Source organism: Diadema antillarum, unplaced genomic scaffold (genome assembly GCF_040938485.1).
Source record: "Diadema antillarum isolate AM-2024a unplaced genomic scaffold, OU_Dant_1.0 seq00001070_RagTag, whole genome shotgun sequence".
In the NCBI taxonomy this organism is placed as follows: domain Eukaryota; kingdom Metazoa; phylum Echinodermata; class Echinoidea; order Diadematoida; family Diadematidae; genus Diadema; species Diadema antillarum.
Genome location: NW_027271895.1, coordinates 57,586 through 73,066, shown reverse-complemented (window position 1 = coordinate 73,066; position 15,481 = coordinate 57,586). Strand labels below are relative to the sequence as shown.

Here is a 15,481-nt window from a genome sequence, read left to right as displayed (position 1 = left end):
CGATTCCTCGTTTGAGAAGTGGGAGTAGATGTATTTGCCCACTGCAAAATAACTTTCTACTCAGGCGTGGCAAACCTGGAGGACAAGCCAGGGTTTAATGACTGCAACAGCTGTCATATTACGTAAGAGCATGATAAGGATATCTGCCTGTGGCAGACCATTCAAAGTGCACTCAATTTTCTCTATTCTTTCTAAAGTTTTAGATTTTATATTCTATTGAGAAATTCTATAGTCATCCGTTTTGAATTTCGAACGAAAAAATTTGACCCATAAATAACGAAAATACAGGAATTAGAAGGAGAGCATTGTACAAGTTTGTCGACACACACACGCACCATGGAGCGACATAGCCCATGCCAAAACCAAAACAATCTCCTCCTCTCGCGGGTGCCCCCCCCCCCCCCCCCCGTGGCAGTGACTGATGCTTATGACCTATTCAGTGCTATAATGACTAGCAGCCTAATCTTGCATTAATAATGTGCTCGGCACACACTTTCTTTTTGGCAGACGCTCAATGCACACAATTTCACTGAAGATTTGCCAAAAAGAACTCTTATGAAAATTAAAGTATGTATGAACTTTTCACATACCATGAGCACAAAACTCTCCCCTACCATCCCCTTTATTTCTCCCTCTCTCTCTCTCTCTTGATCACAAACTGCTCACTTTCTTGGAATGGTCTTTGACATTATCATATTTTGATGGCAGTTTTTCCATCTTTGTTTTTCTGTGTGATTTGGGAATATAATGTATAATTATGTGCTTTAATATATTTAATCTATTTGCTTTAAATATAGACATGATCATTCTATTTCAATGTTACAAACACGGAAATCCATTTCATTAAAAAACCCTGAATTTCAAAAGTTTTGACTTCTGTTTGAATCTGAGTGATGGTCCATGCCAGCAAATATCAGTGCCAAATATGACTCTATTTGCATGCCATGTATGCTACTACATTATGATATACATTTGTACTTGTATACACACCACTTTGTCTCTGTGGGTAACCCTGCATTGTTCACAGTAACTACAACATGAAAAGTATATACACACTGTCACCTTGTCAAGGTTTAGTGGCAAACAGTTCATGTTGGGATGATTAACCCATATCCGCCGATATCTATGGGATATTCCATAGTTGCGCAAACGCCAGTCTATGGGATAATCTGTAGCAGAAATGGCTTGGACGATGACGTCATTTATGTAGCTTATTATAGCTTGTGAACTCTGACCTGATATCCCCCAGTCCTTTGCATCACTTCCTGTTAGTGATATTTTCATTTGAGTTTGTATTCACTTGGAGGTTTACAGCAGGCTGCTGACAGAATAGGTGAGATCGAATACTCCTGTGTGTGTACGTATAAGTCTACTTTCCAATAGTCCCATCCATAGCGTCTATGAGTTTATAGACCAGACTGGTTTGCAGAGCGCAGATCATTGAGTTATTATTCGACATTTCTTTGTATTTGTTTCAGCAATATACCCTATGAGTTATAAACCGACGGAAAGCTTACATTACGACAATATCAAAATTGATAGTTGTTTTTCTGTACCGGTATGAAGGTTATAAATATTTTCTAATAGTGGTTTCTTTCGAAGAAGTATGCTAATCATTTGTAGATACTAAAATCATATGACGTCACATAATTCATGACATGACACTGATTTACAACTTATATGAAAGGCCATTACTCTCTCTTTCAATTGATATATAGTTTTCCATAGTTTTCTCTTCAGGGCCCTGTTTCATAAAAGATGTTAGAATGACAACTCTTGCTGGAATGTTAACTTCCAATAGCAACAGCCAATCAGGAAGCTGGATTCGTGTTGTTACCATGACAATTGCCATTCCAGCAAGAGTTGTTATCGTATCAACCTTTTATGAAATGGGGCCCAGAAGTGTTGGTGACATCACCTTGAATTTGAGATGGCACAGTGTAGTGAACTTATGGGAAATAGTCTCCGGCAGCAACAGTCTTTGAACTGCATTACGCGACCGGTGGATATGGGTTAAAAGTTGACTGTACATAATATGTTATACATTTAGAGCCACATTATCAAACACTGACATACAAACGAAACTTCAAATGATGTTATTCTTATGCCTTTTTTTTTCTTGCTGATAGATACTCACTTTGATACCCATGCAGTCAAAACGCATTGTGAAATCAGTATCGTAACATGTGAACAGCAAATTAAATTTACTGGCATATCAGCACAGTTAAGAAAAGGAAAATGACACACAACAACTAAAAAGTAATGAAATCTGCAGCAAGTTTTACTCACCCTGATGCAAGCTTCAAATCGTCCTTTGTTGTCTCCTTTAAAGGGCAATCTGACAGAGTCCCGCCTCCGATATGCCATCATCACCACAAACAGAAAGAGGATAAAGGCCATGATGGCAATGATGATCAGGATCCATATCAGTGTGGAGTAAGACACAGAAGCTTGGACATCAGCACCCTTTTCTGGCATCACTGAAGCTAAACGATGTAAAAAGAAATGTATACCATGTGCATAAAATCCAAGCAATCCTTATCCAGCCTCTACTCTTTAACTCTTTATTTGCCATGGTGGAAACCATCTGTGTGCCACATTTAATATTCTGAGACACGAAGGTAGTCATGCTTTGAGAAAGAATTCTGTTTTTCCAATCTATATAACTTCTACAAATTTCTGTTAAGCTGGACATAATAGTGAGCAAAGTTGAAGAGGAATGCCAAGCTTTGCTTTGATATGAATTGTATGACAAATCTATTTCTATTTATTGTTTTAATGAGCAGTTGCTACATTACTGTAAAGGCATGACTTTTGCACATGAAACCGTGAGAGAAACTTAGAATTTACACGCAGATTTAGTTGGGAGCACCGCTTGCTAGTCAATCACCACATAGAATTCACGCTGTATGTAAAAGGAACTGTAGCATGTTCTTATTGTGGCCTACGTCTTAGCCACAGTCTATGTATATTTAATGTATGATTATGACGTATGTGCCTGTAAATAAGTTATATGCGTATTCTATTATTGAGTAATAATGAGCGCTGCTCTATTTGAGGCGCGCCTCTTTGTGCGTTTTCTGAGCGCGTCGCGCTCATTTTTTTAGCATTGTTGTCTTTGCTAAGACGTGGGATTCTACCAACGCATTGTTTTGCAGACATTTTAAAAGATAGAGATAGATACTTACTTACTTACTAGACAATTCACAAAGCAGGAGATGATCATATAATTGCTCGATAGATTTTCACGGAGAGAACTTGACACCGTTTTTCTTCAGAGACACTTTCCGTTCGGACTTTGTTGTTACACTCAGTTTCATCGTTACCCGATTTCTTCGATCTGACTGTCAACACCACTCTCATCGTTATCTGGTTTTCTCTGAACTCTCTCATCACTACCTGGTTTTTCCTGGTTTTTCATCTCTGCGAACTCCTTTTTAATTGTTGCATTGCCACCAGAACTAGACTCCATCATCTCCAGGAACTACCTTTCAACTGTTGCATTGCCACCAGAACTAGACTCCATCATCTCTGAGAACTTCGATTTCTTCGATCTGACTGTCAACACCACTCTCATCGTTATCTGGTTTTCTCTGAACTCTCTCATCACTACCTGGTTTTTCCTGGTTTTTCATCTCTGCGAACTCCTTTTTAATTGTTGCATTGCCACCAGAACTAGACTCCATCATCTCCAGGAACTACCTTTCAACTGTTGCATTGCCACCAGAACTAGACTCCATCATCTCTGAGAACTACCTTTTAACTGTTGCATTGCCACCAGAACTAGACTCCATCATCTCCGAGAACTACCTTTTAACTGTTGCATTGCCACCAGAACTAGACTCCATCATCTCTGAGAACTACCTTTTAACTGTTGCATTGCCACCAGAACTAGACTCCATCATCTCCGAGAACTACCTTTTACCTGTTGCATCGCTACCGGATCTATTGTTAGACTCCATCATCACCGCGAAATCTCCCAACTGCAGCATCGTTATTCCAAGTTTCCTGCTACCAGGACATTCATTTTATTTCTCACCAGAGACTTCCACCTGATTTCTCCTGGCCTGACTGTTCGTATATAGACGTATTTAATAATATTCTCGATTGTCACGGTAACATTCAATTGCCTTATTCAATTGCCTTATTTTGGTTATTATTCGGGCATTTGTACAATTCAAAGTAATCTATCTTGATGAGTGTAGGCCTATATTGAAGTTGTTTATAATCCAAGAGAGTCACAAGAACGTTGTCTATTACTTTTATTAGATTTATTTTGAATCCCAATACAAATGCCAAGTCCTCATTTCTGTCATTGTTTACAAACAGATATAATTTCAAGTTCAGGTTAAGAAATACACTGAAGAATTGAATGTTTTATTGTTTTAATAATAAAAGAACATAATCAATCATTTAATTAATTCCTTTGTTTACATTTGTTGATATTTGTGCTGTCCCAACCGATTTCTTATAGTTTTTGGACGTTATACACGAAAGAATATGTATGAATATATTTGGTAGTTTCAAATCCTCAACAGAACAAAAGCGCGAGAAAAGCTTTCATTGTACCGCGGGATTAGGCGATTTATCGATGGGTTTAAGCGGATTAGTGGGTTTGAGCGGAATATGCGAAGTTGGCACGCCGTCGATTGAGTGGGATGTGCAAACATGGCACATAAAGAGTTAAATGCCATGGTCTGGGGGGATATATATGTGACCCGCTACAACAAAATGGTCCTAAAGTCGTGCACGGTCGAAGCCGTGAAAATCGAGTTTGAAGTTAGAGCATCAAAACTGGTCAAAACTTACGATTTTCTGAATTTGACATATCATTAGAGTCTGACATGTCTTCTATCATCTGTCGAAATTTTGAAGCAAAATGATGAAAGGAAAGACCAAAAAATAGCGTTTTTCTGGGCCATGTTTTTTGGCGTTTCAACGAAGCAGAAACTGATTCGAACATTTGGATTGAGCGCCACACATAGGCTCCGCCCCTAACAACGACCAGAGTGATCTCATTGGTCAGTTTGCTGCTTGCCGCTAACTGAAGCGTGAAGCTCGCACTCTGCCCAGTCGACTGGTGCGTGCGGGCGGGTTGCGCTATGCCCAGCCGCTTCTCCTGACATCCTGGTCACTGATTGGTCGGTGAGGAGACCGCCGACGCTGTGATTGAATGAGCATTTCGGGGGTTGCTAGGGCTTACCTTCTATTGTCCGCAGGTGAATACTGACTTGCGTGTCTCTTGACTGTGATTGCGTTGCGAGGAGAACTTTTAGGGCGCTTTCTCGAAACAGTGATTTCCCAGACGTCTTGACATGCTCTCTTTTAAACATTGATATCTCCGCAGCCGATTATTGTTATAAGACGTGTTGTATATCAATTTAAAGCAGAAAGATTAGGGAATTGTGTCATGCAATTTTCAAATAATCGACCTCGCCCGACTTTAGGATCATTTTGTTGTAGCGGGTCACATATGAATTACCCTCTACTCAGTTATTCTTGACAGCCAACAGTATTCTCCAGGAGGTTGACTTAAACCAAATGAAATACTATATGCAACCACATTTTGTTTTTGTGGCCGCATTACACTTGAAACAAAGAATGAAGATAATGCAGCATACAATGTATGATTTCAAGTTCAATGGCAGTGTTGGTGTTATATAGTTCTATCTCCCAGGCATCTGCCTTATATCATGCTCTAAAACTGATAGTCAGATCAATGCAAACCATACTTATCACAATCATCAATCCCTAACACTTACACTGTAACTAGTGTTTATTTACAAATTACTACGAAGTCCGTGTTATCATGCTGGAATTGCTCAATAATAAAAGTGCTGGCCCTTTTATCAAGTTAAGTTGGCATTACTGCTATTATTAGTTTTAGACACATTAAGGGCAAGATGGTTTAAAATGCTTCAAATTTCATTCTTTATTCAAAATACAATGATTTTAATATTTTGTTCCAAGGCTCAGATCTGTATCGTATGTAACCATGTCTAGATTGTTCATGTACATTTTGCTGGTGACCATTGCCTTTGCATAGAGTATGAAGGCAAAATGTACATAATCCATGTACGTGAAAGTGAGTCTCACAAGAAGTAATAGCTAACACCAACACCCACATTGAAATAACAAACAGTAGCACCATGTAAATTGCCAACACAAACAGTGAAGCTTGGTTCAGAAGACACATTCAATACGGGACCCCACCTCAGCTATCAAAAATATTGATGTCATAATTTTGAGGTCAACCTGCAAACACAGGCTGATTTCAAAAGTTTGGGATTATTGCTGCTGCTAGTGTTGAGATAGCACTAACACATGCACTAACACCAGCACTAGAGCTGAACTTGAAATGCACACAATGCTGCTGCTGAAATGGCTGATGACAATTTGTGCAAAACTTTGCAAAACCAAATTGCTCAAATACCTAGCTTGGTCTGGAACCTGACTCATTTTGGCTTTTGGAATTAAAAGCTGGTTCTAACTGGCTGGTCTTTGTCTTGTTTGTGGTAATATCCTTTACTTTGGTGTTATTACAATGCACCTTTTTCACAACACATCTCTGTCATTTATGTCATGGATGGTGGAACAGTGAGTAATGGAAATAATGATGAAATATAAACAAGAGAACTGTCTTCTGCTATGAAATTTAGTGCAGATGTAGTAAACATATCAACAATTCTATTTCTGCAAAAAACAAAATCAACAAAAATAACGGTCAAAATCTTTGTACCCTGCATAGGAGGGATTTTGCTCTTGCGACTTTGGCCTGAGACCGTTGTTGCAGGTCATATATTGTGTTTCACAATACTCCACTTGTTACACATAGGACCTTGTTGTTTTCAATAGAGCTGCTTTAAATCATTTCTTTTGGTCAAAGCATATGGATCAAATAGAAATGTCGCTATGGCGACTGGTAAATGCCAACATCATGTATGTCTCCACCAAATTACATGGTTTTCCCAATGCATCTACAGTACATCTTGACAATATGAAACGAAACTGTCACATAATTGGCAATAAAGTAAAATGACACGCTTAATTGTTATGTGTTGAGTATTTACTTTCCTTGATGTAGATTTCATTTGAATGGATGGGTAAATTGTTTAAGAAAGCAGGTATTCAGGGATTTGAGCATTTTCGATTGACCTTTGATCCTTGCTCTTTAACCTGTGAAATGACATTTGCTTCTGCGACATTTGATTTTGCTTCCGTCTTATTATCTCCAAGGACTTAAGGTTAGGGCTAGGGTTAGGGTTGTGACAGGGTTTTAGGTTTAGTTTGATGTGAGGATTAGGATTAGGGTTAGGGTTATATTCATGGGTAGAATTTATGTTTGACTTGGAGTACAGATATCCCATGGGAGCAATTGTTGCAGGAGCATATGTCATGGAACCCCTTTGACCATATGATCATAATTCTTTGACTAATTATTAACTTGTAACACCCATTTTCATAACAATATACTGAGCTATTTTAAGAATATGGGGAAAAATGTGGCATTTGAACATTTTCCCTTCATGACTGTGACTGCCTGGCCAAAATCTTTCCCTACAGAATCATTGTGCAGTCATACATGTACTTACCTATAATTGTTAAGTTTATGCATTGAGCAAGGAATGGAGAAAAAGTGACCTTTAGTGTAATTTCAGCATTACACAGGAGGATTGCAGCAATTTAAACTGACCTTTGACCCAATGACCCCCAAATTACCAAGAGAGTCACTGTCAGGCAGTACATATGTACAGATTTCATAACACTAACTTAAGTCATTTCCAATATATAGAGAAAAAATTAGAAATTTCATTATTTTTCCTTGACCTTTGACCCCATGGCCCAAAACCTTTTCAGAAAATCTTTATCTGGGTCGGAATATATGTAAACGGTAAGTTAAAAAAATACCTTTGGGGATTGCATGGATATGGGGGGGGGGGGGAATAGCAAAATTTTGAGAATTTGACCTTCCTCTTTGGCCCCATGACCCCAAAAGTCTGAGAGAATCACTGTCAGGCAATACATGCATATGTACTAAGTTCCATGAAGATACTTCAAACAATTTCCGAGATAAACAGAAAAAGTGAAATTTTAGCCTTTCATTTGACCTTTGACCCCATGGCCCAAAACTTTCAAAACTTTCCCTTGAGAATCATTCCTGGGTATCACATTTTCAAGAAAATACTTTCAAGTACTTAATATGATATGAGTGAAATAGTGAAATTCTGAGAATTTGACCTTGACCTTTGACCATGAGCATGTGCACCCAAAAGCTGATAGGCACAACTTAGTCCACTCACACCACATACATATGCCAAGTTCCATTAGGATACCTCAAAGAGTTTTTAAGTTACACTGTCCACAAAATTGATTATGGGTAGAGGGAAGGACAGATGGACAACCTGAAAACAATGCCTCCAGCGACACTTCATGACTGAGGCATAAAAACCCTATATAGTTTAGGCCTACAGGAAAAGAAAAAGCTTAAAGATGACAGACCTTTGCCTTGGAGAGTTATTTGTCCACATACTTTGCATTTCATGCAATAGTTCTGTATTTTTCATTTAGGAATGACATTTGAATTTACAGGGTAATTTAACTCTTAAGCACCTAGTCCAGACTAGTACCAGTATACATTCTAGATCAAATTGCTATTACATGCATTGTAGGCCTTTCATGATCTATCATCCTTCTTTTCTCTAATGAGTTATGTTAAAAGGGCATTGTATCGGTTTTTTATTTTTTTATATGTTCTTCTTTTAATTCTAAAAGACCCAGCGGTGCGAACAGAATCAAAATTTCATAACGATTTAGTCCGTAATTTCACGTTAAAAATTGAACTTTTTAGGTGAGAATCATGCTAATGAGCTGACGAGCCCGGATGTCATGATGTCAAAGGTGCTCACTATATTACTGATTACAAGCGCTCGCATACGCGTGCGTTAATTCGTACCGAGTAGCAGACGACGCTTAGGCCTAATTTAGCTAGCAGGCAGTGCTTGTGTACTGTCCTATCCATGTAGATATCTCAAATTTTGCTGAACCAAATCGCACCAAAATTACAGGATATACTTCTAAGCATATTTCGAAGTACTCTCTTATATTTGAACGAAATTGGTAATCGGGAAGTATCAATATCGATGGCAACTTTCAAGTTGTCACTCAAAACAAACTCACTCTTCGCGAGAGATCTTGGCAAACGCAACCTGCACAATCTAGAACTGAAGTTAGCCGACTAGTACTGTGCGAACGGGGAATTTACGCGGGAACTAAATTCAAAAGTGTAATGATTGTGGCGACTTGTGTGATTTAGGCACCATATTTTTCATTCAACTTACCACAAATAATTTGTAAATTGATTTTTTGCTCCCGAATACTTGAAAGATTTGTCTCATGAAATTTCTTGGCTAACTTCAGTCTGTGCGTGCGCAGGTAGGGCCTACGCCGCGATCACTCATGTTTAGTCGTACTAACGTTAGAGTAGATTATTTTTAGCAACAACAGGGAAGTACGGACAACTACACTTACGCTTCCCGATTTGGTTCCAATTAGCGTGAGCAATTGGATATGAGTCATAAAGTATTTCCTGTGATTTTGGTGCAATTTGGTAAAGTGAATTTTGAGATACAAAGTGTATCTACATGGATACGGAAGTACGCTAGCACTATACCTACACCAGCGCTTGGATCGCAAAGCGGCGGCACTGTTAGTATCTCTATTAGGCCTACGTGGTCAGGCCACTCTTCCGAGATGGGTCCTACTAAAAATAATTGTTAGATCTAGTCCTTGGTGTAAATACGACCACCATGAGATTTATCTCAACTACAAAAACATTGGAAATCCATAAAGCAGATACCTTACATGTACCTACAAAATTCAGCACAGGAACAGCAGTGCCTGCAGCACAAGGGTCTAGATCTAGTTATAGTATACATACCCCTGCTGCCAGAACATCCAGATGAAAGTCCAGACTTTCTTCAAGTTCTGGCAGCAAGGGTATGTATACTATAATGTTACGCTGTGCCTTATTAGCGCTGTGCACGTACAGCTGTCGACGGCGAGAGAGTGTACTCATCAAAACTTGGACTGCCACGTAGAATCTACTCGGTCCTTGACTGCTCAGTAGTCCTAGTCCTAGTTCTAGTCTAGAGTCTATGTGTACTGGGTGCCGTTTTCTTCTAACTAGGCGTAAATCGTGATTGCCGTTGACTCTATTTGGATTTAGATTTTAAGATCATCACTCAGCCCTCATCTACGTTAGATAGTTTGAACTGTTGAACCATGTATCGCTCATAAATGCATAGTTAGTGTAACGTTACTTACACACAGTTTTCTATGGGCAGCACGTTTGGATAACGATGCCAAATTCATTTTGCATATCTGGAATATTCCCCACAAGTTTTATCTAAATAAAAAGCTTTTGAAGAGATTCCTTTTAAAAGTCAATAAATATTGTTTAACATGCTTATTTCAGCTCCATATTGCAATTTTACTAAATAACAGCTTTTGCAGTACTTCGTGTGAGATTTCATCAGTAAATTGACATGTGTAGTTCGTCTTGCTAAAGTCGGAGTTGTGCACCACCGAGCACCTGTGACGTACGCCAAGTTGTGTGGATCGTTCCATGGCTTGCTCGTTTTCATTTTTTTCAAAAATTATTACAGGCTTATCCTGGGTTTTAGAATCCTCTCTTTCCAGTAGTAGGCATCAAAAAATGTAGATTAGAATTATCAGACATTTAGAAAATGTCAGTACAGTCTTCTTTTAAAGAATACAGACACTGCACTACAAAGATTCATATGAGAACATATTTTAAACTAATTTAGCCATGACATTCTGCATTCAATAACAGTGATTTAAAATGGTTCACCTTATTAGATTTTCTTTGTGATGCCCATATCCTGTCCTGAAAAAAAAATCACTTAAAGAGATCACCACCAAACATTTAATGAGTTGTTTGTTGGTCCATTTCTATTGTTTCATGAAAATTTCATCCAAATTAAATAACTTCACAAACAGTTAGCAATTAGAAAGATCGATAGGAATACACTTTTCCAAATGATAAGAAAGATAAGATATCAATCATCAGCTGCATTTCACATTTCTTACCTTCCATTGTTTGAAAGGCAACCTGAAATGAAATGACTGAGGGGTCAAATAAGCCTGAGAAGACAGCCAGGAGACGAATGAAGTAAAAGGTATCTGGTTGCAGATCTGTGATTGTGAATTGATGGACCACTTCACTGATGAGTTGGGTGCGAATCCATTGTTCTTCTTCACCAGACACCCTTATCTCAAAGAAGAATGCATCAATATTGCCAAGATTCTCAGGGTATTTCCAGGCAAGAGTTGCTGTTGTGTCTGTCTTACTCACAACATTGAGTACAAGAAGCAGAGCTGTAGAGAAACATGGCGTGGAAGAGGATTATGGTTTCTGTGCAACATAGTAGATGAATACAAGCACTATGTGAGCAGAATAATTTGTAAATACCAGCTAATTAGTAAATATCAGGTATTCCCTGATGTGCTTCCTTAAATCATTGAGGACAAGCTGATTTTGCCATAACACACATCTCCCATAGACATCTGCCCGAGTATACTTGGGACTAGTCTTCAACGGGTGGAGTTGGTTGGAGAGACCCATAGGCCTGAATTCACGAAGGTGGTACAAATGAAACCATGGTTTAAATCATGGACAAAAACCACGGAATATTTCGTTACGAAATTGGTCATTTCTTTGACAAAATGACCGTTTCATTAACGAAGTTATCATTTTGTGGACAAAATGTTCAGTTACAAAATGTTGTAATTTCGTTACAAAATAATCATTTCATAAACGAAATGACTGATTTCGTAACGAAATATTTCATGCAACACTTGGCACTCCATGGTTTTCGCCCGTGGTTTAAACCATGGTTTCATTTGTACCACCTTCATGAATTCGGGCCATAGTGATTTTGATGGAGTTTTTTTCCAACCCGGCAACTTAGGGAAGTTCCCTGACATCTTGTACCCTTGTATCACGCTTGTTTTGTTTGTTTGTAGCTGTTGTGTGATCATTCACGTGTAATGCCTTTCAAATGCTGAATGAATACTAACACTAATTATACTAAATACTAATGCATTTGTACTAATACTGCAGTGTATTAATAATGAAGACAGAAAGAGGTCTGTTGAAATTACAATATGAATAACATCTGATTAAGCTCCCCTGACACTTATCAATAATTTGAAAGAGAAATGTATTTACATCAAATGTTGCTATGTGGCATTATTGCATAATTTGCAAACTGAATGTTTATCTCTGAAATCATGACTCACATTTACCAAAAGCCTAATAAAATCAAGTAAATCTAATAAATTGAAATCCGTTGCATATGAAATCAGCAGAAAGCTCCACTAGTGGCACTAAATTTCGTCATAATAAACTGTCCCTCAGTAAACCCCGAAAAGGGCATCACTTTATGCTGATGTCATTCATGAATACTGTAAAAGTGGTTTCTTTCGCGGTGGTTTTATTTTCGCTTTTCGCGCTTTTCGCGCTTTGAGGTTGAACCGCGAATTTAACATCACGCGAAAATGTTTTGAACTCACCGCTTGTTACATGCACAACGCTATTGCGCACATGCACACACGAAGATTCTGTGCATTGAGTGTAGGCCTATTGATGGTTAACACACACAGCAATACCGCGCAATGTACACGTAGGTACAAGCAAGTTATAAAGTACTCGAGAGACGGGATTTCAGGTAAGCCTGCATTTAATTTTAATTTCTATTTAATAACTAAAGGAATAATTGGATTAAAGTTTCGGGTTTCATGAGCAAAATAAACCGTTTTTGCCGACTGTGAATTCACAGATTTTGCCTACCGTGAATTTAAACACACGCGAAAAAGTGGGCACCGATGAAAACCGCGAAAGTATCTGTACGCAAAAGAAACCACTTTTACAGTACAAATTGTTTTGTAATTACAATTTAGAAAATTGAAATTTAGATTTAATTTACCCTAACTTGCTACTGAAGCATACAATACTCTACTTATAGTGCTTCCTAGAAACTAGTTAAACAACAAAGATGAAACAAGTTTGTCATTTGCCGTAACACTTACACCACTTACCCTCTTCACAATTTGGCCCAGTGTATTGGTCCCAACACCTGTAACAAAATTGATACATGTGATCAATGCTAAACAAAATGCAATTTTGACTAGCAAAGTGAGAGTGATAGAAAGTGCTAGAACTTACAAAACATCTTTATGTGACACACTTGCGGTGTGAATTTGGTGGTCATACATGTACAAATTGTAGCTCAAAGCTGTGGAAAGTTACTGCAGTACACCTCAATATTGCAAGTACAGTGCCTATCAGATAAAATGCATTGACATTTTGACCTTTGACCTTGTTGGACTTAACCAACATTCCAACTTGAACAGCATTTTTAGGTTATGTACCTGTGTTGTGAGTTTGGTGGACCTAGCAAAGACTGTACAGTTACTAACACCCCTTTTATACCAGACACTGAACAGTAAATGACGTCCAGAGGTCATCCACTGTTTATGCTAGACCACTGTTGGTATGAAAGGTACCCAAAAAGAGACACCCTGGTGAACAGTGGATGAAAAGTGGATGGAACATGCACTTGATGTTGGTCCAGTATGAAAGGTCTCGCCCGCACAAACAGTGGATGTTGACCGGAACCAGAAATCTTTGAACTCATGCGCGCGCTTTGTATTACATATAATTATGTTTTATGTGTACACACACAATTCACAGTATAGTATGCATGCATGCAATGTGTACATGCAGGTAATGACGTTACAATTAGTGATGACAATATTAGCAGTCTGTAACAAATAATTAAGTAGTATGATTTGACCTTTCAACCCTAATCCCCAAGTGGACTGTCCGCGGACTCACTGCGGACATTCCTAGGAGTGTCCTGGGAATCACTCCGGAAGAGCGCGAAATACCTCGGAATATGCTAATCGTAGCCGGGCAGCACGGAAACATCTAGGATTACACCAGGAATGAACACGGACAATCAGGATGTCTTCCGGACAACATAAGTTAGACATGCGGACAACACCAGGAAAATGGAAAAGTATAAATTTGGCGCTGACTTTGAATTTTTCTCATTTGACTGCTAGTCGTCATGGAGGTCACACCAGCTGAAATTCGCTTTGCACTATTGCTTCAAATACCAGCTGTGACAGATGCTGAGATAGCACTTATAGCTCACAGGTCAGTGAGGCATCACGGACCTGATACACGGAATGCTTTACCCGACTCCCTACAAACATAAACAACTCTGTTTTCTTTCATAGCTGGTTTAAAGAAAAATATTTTAACTCAATATATTTAGTAAAATAGCATATAATAATTGATATGAGTTTGTTTATGTTTTGGTCTGAATTTATTAGTATTATTATACTCAAGTCTGATATACTGAAGAATAATCATATACCATAAAATGACTCCAACAAAAACATTCAACTCACCTATTGCACTCGCACAGCACTCACTCACATCTTCTTTTCCCTCTAAAGCATACTCTTGTAATGTAGAAACTTTTGTGTTGCTCCTTTGTCATTTGGTTATGTTTGGCTTTAATTTGTCACATTGATGTAATTCATTTTTTGATTTGATTTGATTTGAGAAGCAAAATAAATACGAACGAACGAATGAGCACTGGCCCTGGTCCCTTAGGATGGTCATTATCAAACAAGTTGTATAATTTTCAAGCTTATAACATAGTAGGCCCTATGCCTATAATTTATATATAAAAAATGACCTAGTTCCACTTTTGTGGTGTTTGAGTTGGGCGGTCACATTTAAAGCGAACTAAACGATGCACCATGTATAGATGTAATGGCAACTATTAAAAATCCCTCTAATGAAAATGACTTCTGAAAAGAACATTAAAAAAATCCCCAAAGTTTACTCGTAGCGGATAGTGCTGCTTCCTCTTTTTCCTAGTTACAGTTGGCAAAATATCCACTGCCTTTGTATTTACCTTTTCCTAATCAGTGGAAGAGAGTTATGGTTGTGGGGCTTGCATGGGGACCTCGCCTCCCTTATTGGTCTTTTTGCGTTTCATTGACATAATGCTGCATTGATCTATTTTTTCAACTTTCAAAATCATTTCGCTCATGGAATGTGTTGACTCTTTCATGTCTTGATCACAAAATGTCCGCATTGGCTCCGGACACTTGCATATATAGATCCGCATCGGCTCCGCGCTGTCCTAAAAACATTCCTGGTGTCTTCCGCTTTCATTGGCGAAGCTTCCCCACTCCGCGGGATTCTTTCAGGAGCATTTACGGAAGGAGCGGACGGGTTCCAGACAGGCGGGATGTCCTGAGGACATCGTCAGGACAAGTTGCTGAAGGTGTCATGAAGTTCATTTCCCTGTCCAAATTTTGGTCTCGATCAAAATTTTGATGCGGAAATTTCTCTCTCTCCTGAAGGTGTGGAAACGCC

At 38.6% G+C, this 15,481-nt stretch overlaps 1 protein-coding gene across 1 annotated transcript in view; it reads right to left on the bottom strand.

Annotated features, from left to right (window-relative positions):
• Window positions 1-15,481, bottom strand: part of LOC139743338 (uncharacterized) — a gene marked incomplete at its 5' end in the record, with an annotated part of 200,183 nt that overhangs the window by 133,728 nt on the left and 50,974 nt on the right. The window contains 3 exons of the mRNA XM_071653828.1: window positions 2,290-2,486; window positions 11,110-11,397; window positions 13,120-13,157. Coding sequence (XP_071509929.1) covers window positions 2,290-2,486; window positions 11,110-11,397; window positions 13,120-13,157 — 523 coding nt within the window. The remainder of the gene's footprint in view (window positions 1-2,289; window positions 2,487-11,109; window positions 11,398-13,119; window positions 13,158-15,481) is intronic.